Genomic DNA, 18,236 nt, shown 5'->3' on the forward strand with positions numbered 1-18,236 from the left:
CCAGCGCACGCTGGAAGCAGCAGTTGTCACCCATTGCACAAGTGGGGAAACTGAGGCACGGGCGGTGCTGCCAGAGAGCCACCCTGCAGGCTCTGGGGTCCTGGTGTCACACGTGGGGTGCCCATCGCCCCCCAGCAGCGCAGGGGGCAGCGAGGGGGGGCAGCAATGCAGGCAGCTGCCCGTGGCTGCCTGGTGGGAAGGGCCGCGGGAAGGAGAGGGGTGTCGGGCTGGGGGGGACACCAGCCCCGGGGGGCTTGGCCCTGCACCCCAGGCACGCAGCAGTGGCGGGGCGAGTCCAGGGGGTGTCCCCATGGGGGGGTGACACAGCCCCCCCAAGGGCTGGCATGAGGCCCTGTGCTGCAGCGTGCTCGTCAGGGTGTCCCCCAGCTCGGGGGGCTGAAGCCAAGTGGGTCCCCCCATGGTGGAGCTGGCGGGGGGGGGGGGGGGGGGGGGGGGGGGCACTGGGGCTGCTTTGTCACGGTGTCACAGGGCCATCTGCCGGCAAAGGCACGGGTCCCGTGGCAGCCAGCCGTGGCCTCCGGCAGCTTCCCAGTCCTCCCAGTCTGCAGCTACTGGGGCGGCGGGGGAGGGGGGCAGCCCCACTACGGGGGTGCACCCTGGGGCCAGCCCTGGGCTCTTGTCCCTCCAGGAGCTCCTGGTCACTGGCAGTGGCATGGTGGGTTTGGGATGCGGCTGGGAGATGGGATTTGTGCCAGCAGGGATGGGTTCCCAGGGCATCACGGAGGGGTGATGGGGGCGGGGGACACGGTCTGGGGGGGGGGGGTGTGTCAGTCCCGGGGGTGTCACAGTGAATCCGGGTGCTTCCCACCGGTGCGGTGCGGGATGGGACACAGCAGAGATGGCCCACTCCGGCCACGAACAGACTAAATGTCATTTATTTCACTCCCCCCCCCCCAAAAAAAAAAACAAACCAAAAAAAAACCCCAAACCAACAATAAAAAAACAATGTAGAAAAGAAGAGGTGAGTGGAGATTTAATTACTCGTATTAAAAATCTACCAGGTGAGACCGAGCCGTTTCCACCAGTCCGTGCAGATCTGCAGGGGTGTTTATTTCTCCTCCTCCTCCTCCACCGGATGCTCGGGGATGAGGATGGGGACGGGGATGAGGATGGGGACAGGGGCAACACCTGCCCCTTCCCCCCTCCCCAAGGTGCCCCCGTGCCATGGGCACTCACTGCCACCGGGCCACATCGGCGCATCCCTGCCTGGGTCCATCCTGCCCGGCCCCAGCACCCCGGTGGTGTCCCCATGGTGCCACCCACACCTCGCATTCCAGAAGCAGGTGTTCTTCTGGGGGTGGGACAGGGGGGCAGGAGCGCCTGGGGGGTGGCCTCGGGCCATTTTGATTTTGATTTTTTTTTTTTTTTTGTATTTCTGTGTATTTCTTATTGTCCTTTTCCCTCTGTACAAAATGAGCGGTATGGTCATGGGCGTCAGTGACGCGGTGACTTGCGGGGGGTCGGGGCCACCCCCCCCGCTCACTGCAGCAGGGCCCGGATCTGTTTGGATGTGGTGTCATCGTTGAGGTGCCGAGTGGTGTACCTGGACAGAGAGGGGACAGTCACCCCCATGGCACCCCGACCTGCTCTGCCACCATCCCACAGCGCTGCTGGGGGGGGCTGTGTCCCCGCCGTGTCCCCCGGCCCCCCCTGCTCACCTCAGAGCGTTCAGGAGCCCCTCGGTGCTGGTTGAGGGTTGGTCTTTCAAGACTTTGATGCAACCTTTCATCTGGGGGGGTGGGGGTGGGGATGACGAGAGAGGCTGTGAGAGCCTGGATGCCCCGAGGGGCTGCCCCCCTTCCTCCCCATCCTCCTCCTCGCTGCTCATGGGGGAAGAGTTCCCCACCGGACCAGCTCAGAGACATCCCCATAGGGGTCATCCAGGGAGGGGGACCCTCCGGCCATCCCAGCTACACTGGGAGGAGTGGGACAGCTATGACCCCCCCCCCAGGTGCACCCCACAGTGACTCACATCAATCTTGGAGGTCTTTGCGAAGGCCCCCACGGGGTGGACGTGGTCGTAGAGGATGATGACGCCGACCATCACCCGCATGCAGAAGAGGAGGGTCTCGGTGTTGGTGAAGCGGCTCCGGTACTCCCTGTGCCGGGGAGAGGGGCTGGCTTGAGCCTGGGGGGGGGGGGTGTGTGACAGAGGGACCCCAGCACTGAGATGTGCCCCCCAACCCACGCAGGGTACTCACGGGGTCTCCAGCATCACCCTGCAGACGCAGGCCATGGTGCTCAGGCAGTCGGTCGTGTCCTCGATCGGGAGGGTCTTGTTCTGAAACCCAGCAGGTCCCGGCTGCCCTTTCCCCTCCCGGCCCCCTATGGGAGCCCCCAGCCCCACTTGACCCCCAGGTGATGCCAGGGCTGGAGGGGGGCTTCCCCCCACCCCGAGGGTCCCCCCCAGCCTCGCTCACCTCTGAAACGAACTTGGTGGTGGCATTGCTGAGTGTTTTGAGCATGGGGGTGGCCTCAGCATAGAAGAGGGACATCCTGTTGGCCATCTCGTTGTTCACCTCGCTCTCCGCATCCAGCTGTGGGGGGGACGATGGGGGCCATTGGGGCAGCCAACCTGAGCCCCCCTCTGTCCTGTGACACCCCCCTCGCGGAGGCCACTCCTGGGCGGGGACAGGCAGCACCGTCCTCTCACCTGCAGGTTGTTAATGCGGTTTCGGCTGATGGTCCTTCTGTAGTAGCTGAAGTCGTTCTGGATGGCGGGGTTGGTCATCTGCGGAGGGGATTCCTGTGTTAGGGGCCCGCAGCGAGTTTTGGGGGGTCCCAAGGGACTGCGCTGCCTCACAGGTTTTGCACAAACCCAGTGTGGAGACCCCCCAGCCCCCCCCCCCAGCCCTCATGCCACGCGTGGGGGCGTGGGGAGATACCTTGAGCTCATCAAAGCTGAGGGTGAAGTGGAGGATCTCGGCGAACTGCTTGGCCAAGGCTTGCTCCCGCTCGAGGTGCTGGGTTGGGGCGTACGGGGGGCTGGTGAGGGCCTCCAGCAAGCTCCGCAGGGCGTTCTCTGGGGACAAAGCACTGCTGGTCCCCCTCCTGCTCCCCTGCACCTCCCCAGCCCCAACTGGGGAAACTGAGGCACAGGCACCACCCATGGCCAGGGCTCCCCACCCCTGCAGCCAGGGGGGGATGTGGGATGCAACAGGGGGATGCAGGAAAGGGGGCCGGGGGCTCGGGGCACTCACCCAGCCGCAGGGAGAACTCGTAGAAGCGCTTCAGCTTGGCGACGAGGGGGCAGACGGCGCTCCAGGCCCTCTCCTGCAGCCGCAGGTCCCCGGGGTTTTGGATGGCCTGTGGCAGGGAGAGCGCCAGGGGTTGCCACAGGCCATGGTGGGTGGGTGGGTGGGTGGGCAGCGGGTGCTGGGGCTGCACCCACCTCTCGGATCTCCTGCCCAGCACCCGTGTACGACTGCAGCTCGGCCAGGACAGCCTGCGCCTCCTCCAGCACGGCGTTCACCTGGTTCCACACCGCCGTCTCGGCCTCCGTTGGCTGCGCATCTGCAGGGCAGCGCCCCGGGGAGAGAAACCCGGAGGGCTCTGAGCGGGGCCCTGGGCGGCGAGAGCCGGAGGGGGGTGCCAGCACCCCGTCCCGCGGCTCCCCCGCCAGCCCACAGCCCTTCCTGGCGGGTTTCTCCCCCTGGTCCGTCTCCTTGCCCCAGCTTGGGCCAAGCGGCAGAGACGGGGCAGGTGGGGGTGAGTCCTGGCTGCCCTGCCCCACGGTCCTGCGCACGGGGGTCCCTGAGCCCTCGGCACCGGGCTGGCCCCAGGGGGCTGCCACTGGCCCCGGGGAAGAGGTGCAGGGCGATAGCCCCCGGCCGTGGGTCTGCCCCGGTGGCCGTGGCCCCCCCTCCCCGGGGAGACCCCCGGACGGCAAAGGTGGGGGGAGGACATCTGGGATGGGCGCGATGCGATGGGCGACGGGTACGAGAACTCAAAATGGCGTGGATGTGGAACTCAGAATAAGTACGAAACGAAAAAGGAAAATAAAAATCCCATCTCACTTTCAAAGTCAAGGAAAAAATTAGGGCCTTGGTCAAGTTCGTTATAAGTCAACACTTTAAGAAGGTTCCCCATGTGAAACCTGCAAGAGAAGAAACAAGAGGAAAAAAGCATGATGGTGAGGTGGTGCTCGGGGAAGAGGTGCTGGGCTGTGGGCAGCGGCCGCTGGCGGCCGGAGCCCCCGTCCTCCCCCCACGGCTCCCCGGGGGCTCGAGGGTCTCCCGGCCGGCGGGCGGGTGACCCTGTGGCTGCCCCCGGCCACCAGCTGCAGCCTCTTCCCCCCCGATGGCGATGGGTGCTGGCGGATGGGGTGATGGAGAGGAAGGAGCGAAGGGAGGAGAGAGCCGCCGGAGCCCGGCGAGGAGGGCGAAGCGGTGAGCAAGTCCCTGAAATCTCAGCTACAGGCACCCCCCCCCCCCCAATCTAGCTGCGGAGCCAGCCCCAAACTGGGGGTCCCGGTGAACTCCCACAGCCCTGTCCCCATGCCAGGGGGCTGTGGAGGGGGGGTGCTGCAGGAGGGCAAAGGCTTTGCTCAAAGGAACCAGGAAAGTCCCTTGCCGTGGGAGTGGGGTGGCTGTGTGACCCCAGCCCCGGCTATTTTGGGATGTGCCGGTGCCGGAGGCGGTGCGGCGAGCTGCGTACGGCCTCTCCCCGCCGGGACCGGGGCGAGCGGTTGCCGCTGCACTATTTTTACCCTCCTCGCTCTTGCTCTGAGCTGTGGCCCGGGAGGAAGGGGGGAGAGGGAGCAAGGGGGGGGCCACGGGGCTGCACCGAGCCTGGCATCCTGCCACGGCGCCACCGTCTCCCGCATGCCCCCGTGTCCAGCCTGGGAGGGCCAGGAGCCATGCTTTCCCGTCCCAGTTAGCCCAGGCCACTGGGAAGCTGGGGCAGGTCCCCTGGGCTGAACGGGGTCCCCGATCCCCCCACACCGCCCTTCCCGGCAGCGCAGGATCCTTCCCCCACATCCCCGGCCTCCAGGCTGTCCCTGCCGTGCTGGTGGCAGGCTACATGCCACATGGCCACCCGGTGCCAGCGGCTAGCAGCGCTGGGCACGTGCCTGAGGTCTTCACAGGCCAGGTCCTGCTGCCAGGACTTGTCCTGCATCCCCGCCGCTCAGCTGGGGACGTCTCCCCACACTTTCAGGGACGGGGCATCTCTCGGGGTCCCGCTCCCCTGCCCCACTCAGCCCTTTGTGGGGCGCGTCCGGGGCTGCCCCGAGGCGCCTGGGGACACAGGGCTGCTCGGGGACACCGTGCCTGTCCCCATCTTCCGGAGAGCAGCCACGGCGGCGGCCCCGGCCCCCTCCCCGTGCCCACCCTGCTCATGGGACTTACTTTCAAAATCCAGGAAAAAATGAGGACAGTTTTCTAAATCTTTGCCCAATACCTTTATCAGGTTGCCCATGGCCAGAAGACCTGAGCGAGAGAAACAGAATAGAGTGGAACAGCACCGGCACCGCCGGCCGGACACCCCAGCACGCCCGCGCCCCCACTGCCACCGCAGCACCTACCTGCGCCCGCCCCACCGGGCTCTGCACCCAGTGGCCCCGTTACCCCCAGCCCGCACCCTCCTGGCCGGGGCACACGGGTGTGAGCGGCTGCCGAACCGTGGCGGCTCTGCCGGCACTTCTGCCGTTTGCCGAGGCGGGGAGGGAAGCGGGGCGCAGGGTTGTGAGCATCGTGCTTCCTGTGGGCGCCCCTGGCCGTGTCACCTCCCTGAGGCACCCCGCTTCCCCCGCCCTGGCCCCCTGCACCCGGCTGGGAGATGGGGGACTGCCCCAGGCGACCCCCATGGGGTCATACCAATACCCCCAGGTGATGGGGCTCGGCATCCCCCATGGACAGGGGAAGACCCCAACTGGGATTTCTGCCCCACAGGCCTGGTTTGGGGGTCTGGTCCCCACGCCGGAGCATCCCACCCCCGCCGCGGCCATGGCTCTGGGTCCTTACCTCGGTGCCCGGTGCGGTGGTGGCGGTGGCGATGGCAGGAGCAGGGGCTGTGCCACCTACCTGAATCACTTCATGGGCTGGCAGGGACCTGTGAGCAGGAGGACAAGAGGGTCAGGCTGCCCCACAGGACACCCCTGTGCCCCGGGGACCCGCCGGTGGGTGACCAGGCAGGGAAGCGCGGTGGGACACTGGGTCCCCCCCGCCCCAGCTCGCAGCCCCACACGCTGCTGCCAGCCTTCACCCCATTTACCTTGATTATTTTTTTAATGCCAGCAGCCAAGGATGCTGAGAGCTCGCCAGGCACCGGCTGAGCATCCCCTTCCCTCCGCACCCCTTGGGGGACCTGTCAGCAGCTCGGGGACAACCTCGGGGCTGAGCCATCTGTCCCCATCTTTCCTTGGAGAGGCCAAGACCCCCAGGGGTGACTTTCCTGGGGCCGGGGGCTGGGCTGGCTCTTTTCCACACCTTGGGTGAAGATCCCTTCATGCCGCTGATGAGCCACAACCCAAATCCTGCAGGGATGGTCCCCCTTTTCCCCTGTCCCCCACATTTCCTATGGGGCTGGGGGGGCTATTAGTGGGGCTGGCCCCATGCTATTAGTAGGCTCTGGGAAGCAGCTGCAGGATTCAGCAGGTTGTAATTAAGCGCTTGGGTTTAATTAACACGGCTGGGGAAGGGGAGAGGGAGAGCTGGAGCAGGCAGCGGCCGCAGGGAGGGATGGGGTGGTCTCGTGCCTGGGATGAGGGTGCTGCACCCCCAGCCCAGTGCTCCCCACTCAGCCCCAGCACAGCCCCTCAGCATCAACAGTGGTGGCTCTGCCTTCCTCCTCCTCCTCCTCCTCCTCCTCCTCCTCCTCCTCCCCGGCCTGGTAAGCGGTGGCTTTACATTGAGGCTGCGATGCACCAGCCTGATGCCAAAATGCGAGCTGCTCTGGGGGAGCCAGGGCACCCTCTGCACACCCCTGCCCCAGTTTCCCCCAGTGCCGTGGGTGCTCATACCATGCAGCGTGCCATAAAAAGTGCCCAGGGCTGCCCCAGCCCTGTGACCCCTGGATTTGTCCCGCTGGGTGCTGGGGTGTTTTGGAGGGGTGCTGGGCCATTTTGGAGAGGTGTTGAGCCCCGCAGGATGGTGCTGGGGGGGCCCTGGGGTGCTGGGGACAGCTGGTGGAGTGGGAGATCCACACCCGTTCTGCTCCGGCATTTGCATCCGCGCTGTGATCAGCATGCGGGTGTCCTCGTGCCCGTGCCACGCTTGTCCTTGACGGGTGGCTTGGGGCTGGGGTTTGTCACTGCTGAGCTCCGCCGGTGCCCCGGGGAGGGGGCACGGACGGGTCCCCACCGTGAGGACACCCCGCTGTGAGGCCTGAGCCGTGGCACAGAGGCTCGGTGCCGGGTGGGAGGAGGGGGATCACTGCAGCCCCCCCCTCAGTCTGGAGGCTCCGCTTGGGGCTCAGCCTCTGATTTACACCTTTTCCTTAGCCCCAGGTGCCCGTGCCCCATGGTGGCCCTTGGCCACCGCATGTCCCCCTCAGGTGGCTCGCGGGGAGGGTGAGGGGCTCCCTCCAGCACGGGCTGCCCGTTGCTGTGCGGCTGAACCGGGGGAACCGGGTGCCCCAAATCCCCTGGGAAAGGCACCCCCTCCCAGGACTGGTTTGTGGAGGGGTGCGCTGCCGGAGCGGGGCTGCCCGCGGGGGGGGCAGGGCTGGGGGCAGCGGATTCTGCCCCAGCCACACCCCTGGTGGCCCCGGGTTTTGTCCCTCCCTGCGGCGGCTTCCCCATGCCCCAGCCCTGCCCCAGCACCCACTCCCCTCCCTGCCTCCCCCCACTCCCCCCAAGCACCCTGCCTCACGGGGACCCCACGGCGGGTGTCACCTCCACGGGGTCGTCCCATCTGACGGGGTGAAGCCTCCCCTCCTGCTCCAGGCAGGGCCAAATCCTGCACCCAGGAGCATCGCTACCCCACAGCCGGTGGCTCCTGGGCTGGCCACGCCGAAGAGGCAGCAGTGCCCCCCAGTCAGGCCACCCCCGTGTCACCCACGGCCGTTTTGGGGCTGTGCCCCTGTGCCGCCAGCGCAGCATCGCTGTGGGCTCTGCAACCTGGTGCAACGCCGCATCCCTGGCCAGGGGCTGGGTGCCCCTTCCCCTCCACCCGGCTCAACTACCCGCAGCCCCCCCTGCCCGCTGGGTGCTCGCTGGGTGCCAGGCCCCGTGCCCGCTGCTGCCATCGAGCCCCTCCTGCGGCTGCCCCCCGCCCATGGCCGCGCTGGCATCGCTGCAGCCGTTGCAGGGTCAGGCGCGTGGTGCCTGAAGGATTTTTCGGGGGGGGGGGGGGGGGCACACACCTCACCCTGCGAGCCAGGGGGCCGGGGCCAGATCCTGTGCCAGGATGAGCCAGGGCACCCCCAGCCCTGCCCAGGGTGGGTTTGGGGTTTCCCGGCGCTGCCGTGCCCCGCCGCCCCCCCCAGTTTGGGGACCTTCGTGGCTGGAGGGAGGTGCGATTTCCCCCCCCCCCCCCCCCCCCCATGGGGCTGAGCCCCCCAAGCGGGGCCGGTGGGGTGCTGGGGGCCTCCCCCCTGCCTTGCTGTGGCTGCGGGTGAGCAGCAGGATTTACCGCAGGGCTGCCAGGGAGCTGAGCTGCAGCACCCAGCCGGCGCGGGCGAGCACCCAGCCACGCACCCGCACCCACCCAGGGCCACTGCGGGGCTGCAGCATCCCGGGGGGGGGTGTCTGAGGGGGGGTCTGCACCCACCCCATCACCCCCAGTGCTGGGGGCACCCAGCAAGCGTCGGGTGCACCGGGAAAGAGGCGTCCCTGCGAGGGGCTGGTAGCGGTTTGGGTCCCCAAGGGAGACAGCGGGTGGCTGCCACAGCCCCCCCCCCCAGCTCTCAGGCCTGGTGGCATCCCTGTCCCCGTCCCCCGTGGCAGCCCTTGCTCACCGTGGCGGTGGGACTCGAGGCGTGGGCAGGCGGTGGCCGCTGCCGGTTGTCTGCGGATGCTGCCGGAGCGCGGGGTGTCGGCAAAGAGCCGCCCGCCGTGTGCGTGAGCCGCCCTGCGCCAGCTGCCGAATGCACCACAAAGACCACCATAGCCCCCCGGCCCCCCCCACTGCCACTGGTGACGGTGACGTCTCAAGTGTGAGGGAGACGGGGACGCTTAACCCCCTGCGTGCCGGCCGGCAAACCTCTGTGGCCTGCCTGGGAGAGGGCTCCGGGTCCCACTGGGATGCTGCTCCCGGCTTTGGGGGGACGTGGTGACCCTGAGGGGGTGCTTGTGTCCCCCCCACCCCCATCAGAGCCAGCCCGGCCCCAGCACCCTCAGCCTGCCCTGAGCGGGGGTGGGGAAGCCCCAAATTTTCCTTTGCTCCTGCCCCAGCCCATGGATGGCACCGCTTCCCCCCAGCCCCCTCCCCAGGGAGAGGGACAGCCACTGACCCCCGACCCCCACCCGGTCCCACCACGACGGGGCCAAACCAGATGCATGCCCCCCCCTCCCCCCCAGGAACCCCACTTTGGGCAGGCGGCACCATCCATCCCCCCTCAGTCCCCACCCAGGACCAGGGCCAGGAGGGGGTTGGGTGGCATGTGCTGGGCAGAGCTGCTCCCTCAGGGGTGCTGTGGGATGCAGGAAGCAGGTGGGGAACACCAAAATTGGAATATTTCTGATTTTCCACCCTGTACCCCCCTTTTCCCAGGCCAGTGCTGGGCATAATGGTGGTGACATCAAGAGGGACCCTCAGTGCTGTGGTCACCCCAGGTCCAGCTTGCCAAGTGGCACCCAGAGGTGTCCCCCAGGGACATGGTGTGGGTGACAGCAGCTCCTTGCTCCTTCACAAGGGCATTTCTGTGCAGCAAAGCACGGCATGGGTGCCCACCCTACAGCACCCCAATTCTGGCCAGGGGACCCAGCACCAAGCCTTGGCCCTGGGACACGGCGGGCAGGGAAGGGACCTGCTCTGGGAATGGCGAGAGCTGGGGAAAGGTGGGGGCTACTGGTGAGGAGACAGGGCTTACGGGGGGGAGGGAGCAGCAGGAGGAATGAGCGAGTGAGGGAGAAACCCCCATTTTGCTCCAAAACTCTCTGCAAACCACAGCTCAACCCCAAACGCTGCCCACAGTGGGGCTGGCACCGCGTTGCCCCCGGGTGCCTGTGCCTGCAGATGTGGGGGGGCTGTGCCGGGGAGAAGCCACCCGGAGCCCGTCCCCAAGTCCCAGCGTGTGCCCGTGGCCCACCAGCCCCGTGCTCGGGCTGTGTGGCTGCTGCCCAGTCTGTCACTGGAAAACAGGGAATTTTGTGGGGTTGTACTGGCTGTGAACACTGTGCACTGGCCCAAGGGGACGGTGTCCATCCCTGTCCCCGACCCTGTGTCATTGACCCCACCTGGGGTGACGGGTCCCGCCCAGGGCTGTGTTGTGGGGACACCCATGGGAGACGAGCGTTGGGGGGGTCACAGAGGGGCTGGCTGGGCTACCAGCACCCCGAGCCCCACCAGTGTCACACCCTGGCGATCTGGCAGTGCCGTGGGACAAGGGCTGTGGGGACACCGGGGCGAGTGGCGGTGGCTCCTCAGAGATCCCAGCAGTTTGGGGGGGCTGATCCGGCTGCAGCAGCCCCAGGAAGCGGTGGGGCTGTGGCTGTGGGGTCCCCCCTTGGGCACAGCCCCCCAAGCCGTGCTGCTGCAGCCCGTAGCCGCTGGGGGAAGCTGCAGCCCTTTGCATTCGCCAGCGTCGTTGGATAATGAGATTTTTAGGAGCTGGGAAGACCTTGGCAGCTTGGCACCCCAGGGACCCCGGGGCAGGGAGCTGCGGCAGCAGGGAGACAAGGGCTGCCATGGGGCTGGTGCCCCCGATCCCGGACAGATGGGTGTCCCCTCTGCAATGCCAGGGCCAACGTCCCAGTTAAGCACAGGCTCGTGTTAGGGCTTGGGGTGTCCCAGTCGGGGTGCTGGGCTCAGCTGGGTGCTCCAGTCCCTGTGCTCAGGGCCACCTGTGTGGCCAGCCCCACATGAGCCCGGGCATCTCCCCAGCACCACGACGCGGGGAGTCACAGCCCCCCAAAAACTGAAAATCCCAGTATGCCACAGCCATCCTTGTCCCCATCCCCAGTGTGTCCTTGTCACAGCCCCAGCCTGGCACTCCCCCACCGCATCCAGCCCCTTTGGCACACTGGTCCCATGAGCTGAGCTGTGCTGGTCTCAGCCCTGGCAACCATGCTGCTTCAATTAAGCCTTCATTAATTTTTCAGTCTCTCTGCACACCCTGAGCACGGGCAGTTTGCAGTGGTGCTAATTGATGTCTTCGCCACTTAAGCATGTAAGAACTGGCGGCGGGTTGCCCAGCCAGCATGGGGGGCGGCAGGGTGGTGGGGGGTGGGTCGTCCCCCCATGCTCATGGGGAGGCTTTGGGGCCAGACAGGTCCATGTGCCCAGCGGAGGCTGCTGGAGTGACCCAAAAGCCATGGAGCTGAATCACCCCACTGCGGGTGGGCATCCAGCCCCGGACAGGGGCATGGCGCAGGGGTGACGTGTCCAGCCATGGAGGGGTCCCATCCTTCCTGCCCTCAGGACAGGCAGGTGATGGATCCCTGCAGCCCCGCTGCATATACACAGCTGCAAATCTCTGTGTGTTTTTGCAGACCAACCCCCTCTCACCCCTGGTGGGGGCAGTTGCGGTGGCTTCCTGCAGCCACCACCGCGGCCAGGGTGGGTGCACCCGAGAGCAGGGCCGGGCTGGGGGATGCTGAGCCATGGGGAAAGGCAGAGCACCCCATGGCACCCCACAGGGAACTAGGATGGGGACCAGCCCTGGCTGGCTGGAGACTTCATCTGGGCTCCGTGGCCACCAGCTGTAGAGGGGCTGCTGCGGACGGGCCCAGGTGGCACAGGGATCACAGCAGGATGGCCAAGGTCACCAGGAAGAGCCACCAGCGATTGCCATGGAAACACTCCATGTTTGGATCTGGAGATGAGAGCGGTTTGCTCAGCCCTTTCCCCTCCGTGCTGCAGCTGCAGCTCTGCCAAGCCAGGAGGGCTGAGGTGTGTCCTGGTGTCCCCTCGGTGCAGGCAGCGCGGGGCCCTGTGCTGGGTGCCTGGCCCCTGCCAGCCCTGAAGCACACCAAGGGAAGGGGATTTTGGGGTGCTTTGGGATCAGCCACCACCAGGGACAGAGGCTAGAGATGGGCGAGTGTGGCACAGTGAGGAGGAGGAGGAGGAGGAGGAGGAAGCGGCCCCAGACAGTGGCAGCAGGGGCAGAGGGTGCAGGGGAGGGCTGCACAAGCCTGGGGACCAGGCAGGCATCTCTGGGCAGGCAGGGCCAGCAGCATCCCTGATGCTGAACCCAGCACTCCCCTCATCCCACTCCCCGCATCCCCCCCACATCCCACTGCCAGCATCCCCCCTGCATCCAGTCTCAGCATCCCACTCACATCCTGGTCCCAGCATCCCCGTCCCAGCATCCTCCCCAGCATCCCTTCCACTTTGCCCTCCAGCATCCCCCAGCATCCCAGTACCCCCCCAATATCCCACTTCGACCCCCCCCCGCAGCCCCTCCCGGTTGATTGACAGCCCTCCCAGCCAATGGGCGAACGCTGTCGCCGGGGGGGCGGGTGGCCTGCGGCTACAAGAGGGGCGGGAGCGGCGCGGGTAGAGCCGGCGGGCTGGACCGCGGCCCCTCCGGTACCGGCACCGGCTCCGTGCGCCGCCGAGCCGCCGCCTGTCCGCGCCGCACGACAGGTAAGGGCCGTCGGGGCCGCAGCTGCCCCCCTCCGCGGGGCTGGGGTCCGGTTCCCGCCCGGTTCCCCGGTGCGCAGCTGCCGTCGGGGCAGGTGCCGGGAGCCGCGCGGTGCCCGGGAGCCGGTTGCAGCGGCTGTGGGGGCCGGTGCCCCGGAGCTGCCCGCCGGGTGGGCAGAGCAGCTTCTGCACCCGCGAGCACTGCTGCCCCCAGCCCCATCGCCCCATCCATCCCCTGGGGCCGGGCCCTGCGCCCCTTCCCTGCCCCCCCAGGGTGCCGATCCGTCGGGGTGGTGCTGGGGTGGGGTGCCCTGTGCTACATAGGGCGCGCTCCGGGGGCGACACCTGTAACGACCCCGGTCTGTCTTGTTTTCGGACCAGCAGCCAGTGACCGATGGCGATGTCAGTGCTTGGAGATGAGCGGTTCACGCCAAGCATGTGATGGCCCTTGTGGCCACTGGCCCCAGCGGCCATCCCTGCTGTCCCCCACCCTGGCGTGGCCTGCGCTGGGTCCCACTCAGAAAGCGGACTCGAGGTCTGTGGACCAAAGGATGCTCTTCTTGAGTCCCAGCCTCTCTGAAGGCTTCTCTTGCAGGAGAAGGTGTGGTGCTCCTAGCAAAGGTCATGGTTGCTTTTTCCTAGTGGGAAAAGCTGCCCCTTGCGCAGGTGAGAAGCGGCATCTGCCCGCTGGCACGGCTGGTGGGAGATGCCGGAGGACACGAGCATGGTACATGGTGGGGATTAATCAGTCCCTGCAGGTTAGAGCTGGACTGTGATGCCAGGAGGGCTCGTGTAGCTCCGCAGCCAAGCTGGGGATCGCTGAGGACTGTGCTCCGTGGGTGTCCGGACGTTCCCTCAGCTCTGGCTGCCGAGGTGTGGTGGGTTATGTGCTGCCGCGGCAGACGGTGACAGATGCTGGTGGGATGATGGGGCAGGAAGCAGCCTCTGCCTGTGGGATTAGCTGGGAGCAGGACTGGCTGGGAGCACCGGGAGCCCCGCATCGCTGCGGGGGGAGGCTTGTGCCCATCCCAGGGTACCCCCGTGCCCCCAAGCCCACATGGCCAGGAAATCAGATGCTCGGAAGGGAGATGGTGCTTGGTTGGGCTCCAGGTGAACTTCTACTCAACTTTATGGAGAGAGAAGCTCCAGGAGCTCTCAGCAAACCATCTGCTGCTCAGGCTGAGCGGCGCTGGCAGCCAAGGCTGCGTGGGAGCAGGCACGGCGTGTATCGGAGCAGCTCCACGTCCTGCCCACGCAGCTGCAGGCTTGCCAGTGCTCCAGTGCACCATGCTGCCGGCAGCCCCATGGCAGGGGGGTGCCTGGCTGAGGACCCCATCCTCGCCAGGAGCTGGCCAGCAGCAGGTTGGGCATTGCTGCAGCTGGCTGGATGCTGCAAGTCAGATGATGCCCGTGAGGGGTTTTTTCCACCCTGTTTTAATGGCAGACTTGTGTTACCTCTTTGCCCCATCCTTACGAAGGGCAGCTGGACATCATGGTCTGGTAAAGGCCATGTGAGGAGTTCTCGGTCTTCAGTTGATTTTTGAGTGGTTTTCTGCACCCCAAAGGGAGCCAGCCTAGGAGATGGGGGGGTGGGGGACGGGACGACACTGAAAGTGATGCTGCTGGCTGCCCCGGCAGGCTGCCCCAGGGCCAGCTCCTGTGCATCTCTAGTAGCCAGGGCCACAGCTGAGCATGGGCACCAAGCCTGTTCCCAGTATCACAGTTGCTGTCTTGGTGTTTCACAGTGCATGGACACCCATCAGCTGGGTGCAGGGTGGAGGAGGGCCTGGGAGCACCAGCCCTCCCTGCTCCTGGGGTGTAGGTGCCATGCATTTTCTCTCCCAGAGGCAGCCATGGGCAAGCACAGCAGCAAGCTGGCTCCAGAGATGCTGGATGACCTGGTGAGGAGCACGGAGTTCAGCGAGCAGGAGCTGAAGCAGTGGTACAAGGGCTTTCTCAAGGACTGTCCCACCGGTATCCTCAACCTGGAGGAGTTCCAGCAGCTCTACATCAAGGTGGGCTCCAGCCAGGGCCCCAAGTGCTGCCTGTGGGGCTGGAGCACCCTGCTCCAGCTGGGGCAAGGTGCTGCTTCAGGTGCAGTGCCCATACCAAGCTTCCCCTCCTCATTTTGATCTGTTCTCTCTTTCCTGCAGTTCTTCCCCTATGGAGATGCCTCCAAGTTTGCCCAGCATGCTTTCCGCACCTTTGACAAGAACGGTGATGGGACCATCGACTTCAGGGAGTTCATCTGTGCCCTGTCTGTCACCTCCAGGGGCACGTTTGAGCAGAAACTCAACTGGGCCTTTGAGATGTACGACCTGGATGGGGATGGGAAGATCACACGCTTGGAGATGCTGGAGATCATTGAGGTACCGGTGCTTAAAGTCAGAAGGGGTAGCTTGGTTTTTCCAGGTTTTCCAAATCTATTGGATCCCTTTTGGCACCAAAGAATGAGTTTTCTTGCCCAGAGTCTTTTCTGAAAGGTACCTGGTCTGCACCTGATTGTAGTTGTGCAGCAGCACAGCAGCTGTCTGGGTCCCAGCAGAGCATCAATCCTGTCCCCTGCCTTGTCCTGGGACCTTCCACCCATCTGATATCCCCACTCTGGTACTTTGCTTCTCTTCTTGCTCCAGGCCATTTACAAGATGGTGGGGACTGTGATCATGATGAGGATGAACCAAGACGGGCTGACACCCCAGCAACGTGTTGACAAGATCTTCACAAAGATGGATAAGGACAAGGATGACCAGATCTCGCTGGAGGAGTTCAAGGAGGCAGCAAAGAGCGACCCCTCCATTGTCCTCCTCCTGCAGTGTGACATGCAGAAATAGAGCCCTGGGGCTCGTGGCTGGACTGGCTGCAGCCAACCTCTGCTCCCCATGATGGTTTCCATCCCCATTTTCTGCTGAGTGCCCCCATGCCCACTTGGCCCCAGGCATGAGTCACGCTCCATCCCTCCTGCCACCCATCCACCTGCTCCCAGCTGCGTCCTGGGTAGCCCACAGGCTGTAGTTCTCCCTTGATGGGCAGAGCCTGCTCTGGGTGTTGCCGGCTTGAGGTTACCCCCAAATCAACCCTCTCCCATGCTGGAGCTGGACTCCCTACAGCCAGTGGTGAGCACCTTGGCTCCTCAGGGCCAACTGTTCCCATGTTCCTGCTGTTTTCTCCCTGCTTTCCCCCACTGCTCCACCTGGCCCATTTCCTGATCCTAAATGAAACCAGCTCTTTCCACCTTTCCGCTGATCCCTTCCTCATTGCTTGTGATGCCTCCAAGGAGGCTGAAAAGCCCCAAGTCCTGGCCCTCGTCTCTTCTTCACCTTCAGTTCTCTGCAAGGCTTCCCAGAGGGGCCAGGGCTGGCCCCAGGGTGCTGGGGAGCTCAGACAGGGTGCTGCACCCTCCTTGAGGGCTCACTACCTTGGCTCTCTCTGCCCACCTTTAGCTTTTCCACCTCTGCTTTTGCTTTTTGCTGCTGGGAATGGCCAGGGTTGGTCAGAGGACTTTAGGGGAGAGCAGAAGTGTCCATGGCCACCTCTGGATGTGGCCAGTGTTTGATCCTAAAAGCCACCTTCTGCCCCATCACCTGTGTGAGCTGGCAGAGCAAGCAGGTGACCTCCACAACTGCCCTGGCAGCATCTTGGATGCTTTGTGGTGGTTTTGGCCTTCCTGGATATTGAGGTGATGCCTGGGGTTCTAAATTGAAGGCAGGGGCTGCCCATCTCCTCTGAGGGCTGCCCTGGGCCAAGATCAGGAGTGTGGGCGTTGAAGGCATGCCCTGGTGTTGCTTCTGGTGTGTGGCACTACTGTGGGGACTGGTGGGTTCTGGACTGGGGCTGTGGAGAGGTGTGGATGGGTTCTGTACCTGCTGAGCCTCCTGGCAAGGCTCTGAGGCCACAAGAAACATGTCTGTCTCCTTCCTCCCCCCATCCTAGCCTGCTCCCTCCATCCCTCCTGCCCCAGGACCGGAATATCGTCACGGGTCTGTATTTAGTCTGCACGTTGTGGTGTTGATGACTGTAATATCTGTTAGGAGATGGTGAAGTTGTTATCTATTTTTTTAATGGAAAAATAAACTGTCCCCATGTGTGACGTTACCCCTGAATGGCTTATGGGAGGGCAGCTGGCTGCTGCAGCTATGGGGAGAGCGAGATGACAACACTGCACTCCTGAGCATCATTCATGTGTCTCATTTCAGCCTGTGACACTCCAAGGGATGGAGAAGCCCTTGAGGACAGCCCAGTGGGGCTCAGCCTGGGGAGCCTTGAAGATGGGTGAAAGCATAACCCCTTGACCATACAAGTAGCTTTGGTGGAGGGAATGTTGTCTTTTGGGGGTGGGTAGGAGCCAGCATCCCTGCTCTGTGCTGCAAATGGGTTTCATTTGTCAGCTGGGAGCTGGTGCCTGTGCCCTTCATTCAGGGCTGGGCATAGGCAGAGGACCTGGTGGCTTGTTCTGGGCCCCATCCCAGCACCATCAGCAACTGGGACCTGCTCCCACTATATCTTTGCCCATCTTCTCAGCCTCCATTTCTCCACCCTAACGTTCTCTGCACATATTTTCCTCTGGCCTTTCCTCTCCATCAGCAGCCTGTGGAGACGGTGGCTGTTGCTAAGGAGCTCTCAGCAACTTTAAATGCTTCTCTGTAGTTAATCAGGCAGGGCTGGCTCCCGGCTGCAAGCCTGGCCATGCGGGACCATTCCCCCCATCCCACCTGGCTTCAGTGTGTGTGGAAGTGTGTGGCTCGGCTTCCACCCTGCAAATCACCAGCATCTCGCCTGTCCTGCAGCCGCCAGCACGTGAGCACAGGGATGGGAAGATGCCAAAACCATAGCAGTGCGGGTATTTTTAGGCGTGCTGCGGAGGGAGAGCTCTGCACCTTGGGGTTGGCTGCCCTGCTTGTCCCAGAACGTGTATGTGTGTTTGCAGCTCAGCAGTGCCTGGGGAAGGAGGGACTGGGTGGGTTGTCCCTGCTGTGTGGGAGCCTGGGGACGTGCCAGGGCTGCTGTCTGAAAGGGCAACAACTCGGGCTGAGAGGAGACTCGGAATAGCCTCGGTGATTCTGGGGCACTCAAAGCTCTTGCTTCCCTTGGGGCCACCCCAAAGGAAGAGCGGGTATTTCCCAGGAGGGAACGGTGAAAGCTCTGGGGAAAGGGAGTAGCTGAGGCTGAAATAATGTTGAATTCCCAGAAGGGCATCCCAAAGGATTTGGGGTCCAGGCAGCTGGGTGAGCACCAGCACCCAGCCTCCTCCGGCTCTGCTCGGCTGCACCTCAGTGCGAGGGAGGTTGTGTTTGATCAGTCTCACGGACAAGGACATGGGGTCCCCGAGGCTGTGGTCCATGGGGAGGGTTGGCTTTTTGCTGCTGACACAGAACTTTGGGCAAAACTTTTCTTCTGGCCTCGGTGCTGGGGCGCTACCACCTCCTCCCAGGCACTGCCCTGTGCCAGGTGGGATGAGGAGGGGTCCTTCATCACTTGGCCCTTCCTGGGTTGGTCTCTGGGGTATGCTCCCTGCTCTCTGAGGGTCTGCTG

At 64.7% G+C, this 18,236-nt stretch overlaps 2 protein-coding genes across 7 annotated transcripts; one reads left to right on the forward strand and one right to left on the reverse strand.

Annotated features, from left to right (window-relative positions):
• Positions 1-969: 969 nt before the first annotated feature.
• LOC130146024 (CYFIP-related Rac1 interactor A-like) lies at positions 970-9,081 on the reverse strand. Of its 6 annotated transcripts, XM_056331635.1 has the most exons (13): positions 8,920-9,081; positions 5,985-6,072; positions 5,370-5,450; positions 4,038-4,117; positions 3,413-3,534; positions 3,222-3,327; positions 2,907-3,043; positions 2,675-2,752; positions 2,442-2,558; positions 2,223-2,302; positions 1,994-2,120; positions 1,680-1,750; positions 970-1,564 (listed from the first exon to the last, which is right to left on the reverse strand). In XM_056331635.1, exons 4-13 carry the CDS (start codon positions 4,108-4,110, stop codon positions 1,501-1,503), a joined length of 975 nt encoding a protein of 324 aa, XP_056187610.1. In that variant the 5' UTR covers positions 4,111-4,117; positions 5,370-5,450; positions 5,985-6,072; positions 8,920-9,081; the 3' UTR covers positions 970-1,500. The 6 variants fall into 6 exon arrangements, with proteins under 6 accessions (XP_056187610.1, XP_056187614.1, XP_056187611.1 ...); XM_056331639.1 differs by lacking the exon at positions 4,038-4,117; XM_056331636.1 differs by lacking the exons at positions 5,985-6,072; positions 8,920-9,081 and adding an exon at positions 5,546-5,955.
• Positions 9,082-12,613: 3,532 nt separating this feature from the next.
• HPCAL4 (hippocalcin like 4) lies at positions 12,614-16,779 on the forward strand. Its single transcript, XM_056331655.1, has 4 exons — positions 12,614-12,710; positions 14,553-14,722; positions 14,861-15,076; positions 15,341-16,779. Exons 2-4 carry the CDS (start codon positions 14,561-14,563, stop codon positions 15,536-15,538), a joined length of 576 nt encoding a protein of 191 aa, XP_056187630.1. The 5' UTR covers positions 12,614-12,710; positions 14,553-14,560; the 3' UTR covers positions 15,539-16,779.
• The last annotated feature ends 1,457 nt before the right edge of the window (positions 16,780-18,236 follow it).

The sequence above is a fragment of the Falco biarmicus genome, chromosome 3 (assembly GCF_023638135.1).
Source record: "Falco biarmicus isolate bFalBia1 chromosome 3, bFalBia1.pri, whole genome shotgun sequence".
Lineage (NCBI taxonomy): Eukaryota > Metazoa > Chordata > Aves > Falconiformes > Falconidae > Falco > Falco biarmicus.